Genomic DNA, 5757 nt, shown 5'->3' on the forward strand with positions numbered 1-5757 from the left:
GCCCGCTGACGGAGGTCTGGGAGGACATGGGGCTGTGCTGCTGCACTGTTGAAGGGAAGGGAAGCTGGCACGGGCGGCTGGTGACACCGTACTCCGGAGGCGGCTGGTACCTCAGGACGGCCACTTCTGTTCTCACAGGCTGAGGGGCAGGGTACGGTGTCACCATCTCATGGAGCACCCCAGGGTGCTGGTCGTTGTAGAAAAGTCCGTGATCCTGGTTCTTGTTGACGGGAGACACCATGGGCTTGGTCTTGAAGGGGTAATCGGGTGGAGGGCCGCGCGGGTCCAGGGCTTTACTAGCAGGCGGGGCTGGGTTCGGTCCCCCTCCGGCTTTGAACCCCTTTCCATTCCCCGATCCAGGGAGGTGCTGCTTGGCACCATTCCTCTCCAGTGAGAGCTGCATGATCCTCTCGCTGAGCGAGCGGACATGGCCCTGCTTCAGCTCCTTCAAGGCGTCGTCCTTATGTGCGTGTCCGCCGTGGGCGCGGTTCACTGTGGGCCTTCCCTCTGTGCGCGACTTCTGGCTGGTGCCCCCCGCCATGTAGTAGCCGTGGCCCACGGGTGTCTGCTGCTGCTGCTGCTGTGTTTGCTGCTGCTGTGTCTGCTGCTGCCCTCTGAAAAACTGGGACTGGGCTTTGGCCTCCTCGTACGTGGGCAGCTCCTCATTGTTCTGCTGAGGCTGTGTGGGCCGGACCTGCCTCTCCATCGCCGCACTGTCCACCTGGCGTTCTTGACCCTGAGGCTCCTGGCGCGCTGACGGGTAGACCATTTGTGGCTCTTCTTGAATGAGGGTTTCCGTGGAAGAAAAGCTGCTTGCTGCGTGAGGAGGTCCTGCACTCCCTGTGGCTTGGTGCTGAATGGCCAGCAAATTCATGTTCTCGGTAGGGGTGCCATAGCGCAGTTGTTCCTGGATCAGCCGCTGTAACACTGTTCCAGCAGCCACATCCTCCGAACCTCTCATTTCCACCTCTGAGATCCTCAGGAAGTTTCAAAGAGGATCTTCAACTAAAGGATAAACACAGGAAAAGACACATCAGGCCATTCCCCAGGAAACGTGTCTCTGTGTGGTGAACAATAAACATTTTAATTACAGTAGCATTTAAAGACAAATGTCAACTATACCATCAGTTTCATCTCCCCTCTGATATCTCACGGACCTATTTCTCTAACTCCCAGCACGTCCCCTTTTCCCCCCACCTCCCGACTTTTGATTCCCTCTCTTTGTACCCACTACTCCTGAACTTTTGTATCCTTCAAACCCTCCCTCTTTCCTTTAACTTCTCCACCTGTCTCTCTTCTTCACCAGGAAAACATATCCAACTCTTTCCCATCTTAAAAAATAACAATTTTTAAAGCCCAAACCAATACACACACACACACACACACACACACACACACACACACACACACACTTCTATTGGCTCTACCATAGACTTTTCATTGTTACCCTTCATCTCCCTTTCCTTGTCTTCACTAAGCAACCTATACAACCAAAATCTCAAATGCTCTGATTAGTAACAAAACCCAAGAACAGCGTCTGGCTCTCACTGACCTACACACAGGGATATTTAGGAGATGACTGCAGAAGAAATTAAGGAATTCTATAGGGCTGGAGGAATGACTCCACAATAGTACATCTATGTATGAAGCACAAGGCCCCAAGTCTAAACCCCAATTTTATAGACTGGACACTAAAACTGAGCTTTGATCATTAGATTTGCCCTGACTCCTGGCAAAAAAACAAACAAAACAAAAGAAAAACAACAACAAAACTTACTGCTATGATCTCAGGCAAATTATTTGGCTTTTCTGCATCTCTCCTTTGAAAAATAGGGAGATTAAATATCTGCCTCACAAGAATGTCGTCAAACTTATCCCTTAGCATTAAAGAATGCAAGCTATAATTGAATGTAAATGCAAAAGTCCAACAATAAAAATAGATTGTCAAGGCAGGAGCCAGTGGCTCACACCTGTAATCCTAGCTACTCAGGAGGCTGAGATCTGAGGAATACGGTTCAAAGCCAGCCAGGGCAGGAAAGTCCATGAGACTCTTATCTCCAATTAACCACCAGAAAACTGGAGGTGGCACTGTAGGTCAAGTGGTAGAGCGTTCGCCTTGAGCTGAAGAGTTGAGGGACAGCGCCCAAGCCCAGATTTCAAGCCCCACAACCGACAAAAAAAAAGATTGTCAAAAGTTCACGTAAGATGAATTTGCCAGATAATTGTAATAAACAATGAATATCCTAGGAAAAGAGATCAAGGTGGGTTAGAATGGTCCACTCATTCACTTAGCAAAAATGTCTTCAATCTTTTGTATGCTGGTAGATGTTGGAAGTATGAGACTAAAGGGGAAAGAGCATATACCCTTGGGTAACAGATCTGAATGAATGGAAACTCTTACTAAAATTCAAATAAGAAATAAATAAGCTAAGATAAAAATGCAATTCTCATAGAAAATAATGTGGATAAAAAAATTAAAAGTTAGGGGCTGGGAAGGTGGCTCAGTGGTAGAGCGCTTGCCTTGCATGCCTGAGGCCCTGGGTTCGATTCCTCAGTACCACATAAGAAAAAAGAAAAAAGCCGGAGGTGGCGCTGTGGCTCAAGTGGTAGAATGCTAGCCTTGAGCTGAAGAGCTGAGGGACAGCGCCCAGGCCCAGAGTTCAGGCCCCATGATCGGACCCAAAAAAAAAAAAAATTAAAAATTAAAGCTATTGAACTACTTTTTCACTGGAGAAAGATAAGTTGTAAGTACATTTGTCAAGAACCCTAAGTTCCTACCCAATTTTTTTAATTCTCTTATTGTTTTACCAGTCTCAAAAGCCTTCATAGATAGGCAGTTATTACAAAGGAGATGGTTCCTTCTATACTAGTTTTTAATTATATCTTCTGAATTTATTACTTGCAAAAAAAAGAGAAAAAAAGAAAAGAAGTGTGTAAGATTCTGAGAAACAGTAGGAAAAAGAGACTAAGTGATATAACTCTGAAGTTCTTACATCATAGGACATGATTATAAATAAAGCACTTGCCAAAAACGAAACCAATACTCTCACATGTTTATTTGTAACAGGAGGATAGGAAGTAAGGGGAGATATGCACTGCAGTAGTCCCTGCTGATGCTTGGAAGATATACTCCAAGACCTCAAGTACCAAATCTTTGTTTTCCTGTATACACATAGGATGAAGTGTAATTTATAGATTATGCACACAAAGAAATTTTAAACTACTAGTAAAATAAAACATATGCAATAAGGCTATCTGAAATATATAAATTGGTGATTTCTGGTATTTTTCATTTAATATTTTTCATGTAACATTTGCAGACTTCAGTGAACCTCATGTAATTGAAAGCTATGGAAAATGCAGACAAAGATAAGGGCTAAAAATGAGAAAGAGGGCCTTTCTGGTCCCAATACCAATGACAGCAGTAGGACTTACCAACTTTCTTCCTGATGCTAGTCTTTGCCTCTACTGTCAAAGAAGATGCTTTACGTCTCCCAAAATAGAGGTGGAAGTCTGGATAAAAGTGGTGTGAGTCCTGTTGGGTCTGCCCAGGACTGCTGGGGCTGTAACAGACGGGAGGCAAAGCTGCTAAAAGGAAAGGAAAGTTCATGTTAGTGCTGATGAAGTGTGACTCACAAGCACACAAGTCATTCTCCCACACTTCCACTGGTGGCAGAAGCTCTGTTTTCCGGATTCATGAAATTCCAAAGTAACTATTCAGAATGCTTCCAAGTCCAACCACCAAACAACCCATGAGTTCATTCAACAGAAGTTTTCAAGAGTCACTAAGTGAAGACACATGCTTTTTCACACTTCCCAGTTCCAAGAACAACACTAGTAAAAGTCCTCAGTGGAATTAGGGCCACAGTTTCCGATGGTCAAGTTGCGGGGCAGGGGGGAGGAGGAAGTGAGAAGATAAGAAAAGGAAAACTAAAATGGGAACAGCAGCTGTGTCCCAAAATACATGAAGGGTACAGAAAAGCCGTTTGGGTCACTTTGCAAGGCTCTGTGCCAGTAAGAGAACATCTCAGCCCAGGACAGAGTGTATTTTCCCTCACTTGAAGGTTTCTAAAGTCTCAGTGGCAGCATGGATGGAGCTTGGGTTCTGGGGTTCAGACAAGTGAAGGCCTTTCAACTCCAGTTAACCTCCTCAACACAGAAATCAGAGTGCACTTCCTGTTCCATTCCAATTAAATGTGACATGGTGCTCTGTCCTATAGTCACCAACAAGAGACGCCACGCCAGAAGTACTGATAGCACACGTGCCTCCACTCCAGAAGTACCATAGCACACATGCCACATCTGTGATACTACTCCAGAAGTACCATAGCGCACATACCACATCCATGCCACCATGCCAGAAGTACCAATAGCATATCCATATCCATATCCACCATATCCATGCCACCACTCCAGAAGTACCATAGCACACGTACCACATCCATGATAACACGCCAAAAGTATCACAGCACACATACCACATCCATGATACCATGCCAGAAGTACCATAGTGCATGTACCACATCCGTGACACCATTCCAAAGGTACCATAGTGCACGTACCACCACATCTGTGATACCACTCCAGAAGTACCATAGCACATGTACCACATCCATGATACCACTCCAGAAGTACCATAGTGCACGTGCCACATCCATGATACCACTCCAGAAGTACCATAGTGCACGTGCCACATCCGTGATACCACTCCAGAAGTACCATAGTGCACGTGCCACATCCGTGATACCACTCCAGAAGTACCATAGTGCATGTGCCACATCCGTGATACCACTCCAGAAGTACCTTAGCGCACGTACCACATCCATGATACCACTCCAGAAGTACCATAGTGCACGTACCACATCCGTGATACCACTCCAGAAGTACCATAGTGCACGTACCACATCCGTGATACCACTCCAGAAGTACCATAGTGCCAAGTGCCACATCCGTGATACCACTCCAGAAGTACCATAGTGCCAAGTGCCACATCCGTGATACCACTCCAGAAGTACCAATAGCACACAGACCATATCCATGTCACCACTCCAGAAGTACCATAGTGTACATTCCATACCCGTGCCACCACTCCAGAAGTAGCATAGTGCATGTGCCACATCCATGATACCATGCCAGAAGTACCATAGCCCACATGCCACATCCATGATACCACGCCAGAAGTACCAAAGTGCACATACCACGCCAGGAGTACCATAGTGCACGTACCACATCTATGATACCACACCAGAAGTACCACAGCACACATACCACATCCATGATAACACACCAGAAGTACCATAGCGCATGTACACATCTATGATACCACACCAGAAGTACCAAAGTGCACATACCACATCTGTGGTACTATGTCAGAAGTACCATAGCACACATGCAACATCCGTGACACCACTACAGAAGTACCAAAGTGCACGTGCCACATCCATGATACCATGCCAGAAGTACCATAGTGCACAAACCACATCTGTGATACCATGCCAGAAGTACCAATAGCACACATACCACATTCATGATACCACTCCACAAATACTGATAGTACACACGCCACATCAGTGATAACTTCTAGCAGGGTAGGTTGAACCTGCTCTGACTTCACTGTATAAGAACTAAGTTTACGGCTCTTTTTGGAGAAATAAATAACTTAGTTTACTCTGGGAAGTGATGCTAGTTTTTAAAGTCCCTGCCCAAAAGATAATCCCATTAGGGTGGGGGGGGGAGGGGGGAAGGAGAAGGATTGGG

The 5757-nt window shown here is 45.9% G+C and overlaps 1 protein-coding gene across 1 annotated transcript in view; it reads right to left on the reverse strand.

Moving 5' to 3' along the window:
- The window catches only part of Amotl1 (angiomotin like 1), a 65659-nt gene that overhangs the window by 40974 nt on the left and 18928 nt on the right, over positions 1–5757 (reverse strand). The window contains 2 exon segments of the mRNA XM_013009540.1: positions 3–1005; positions 3436–3588. Coding sequence (XP_012864994.1) covers positions 3–1005; positions 3436–3588 — 1156 coding nt within the window.

Source organism: Dipodomys ordii, unplaced genomic scaffold (genome assembly GCF_000151885.1).
Source record: "Dipodomys ordii isolate 6190 unplaced genomic scaffold, Dord_2.0 Scaffold10, whole genome shotgun sequence".
In the NCBI taxonomy this organism is placed as follows: domain Eukaryota; kingdom Metazoa; phylum Chordata; class Mammalia; order Rodentia; family Heteromyidae; genus Dipodomys; species Dipodomys ordii.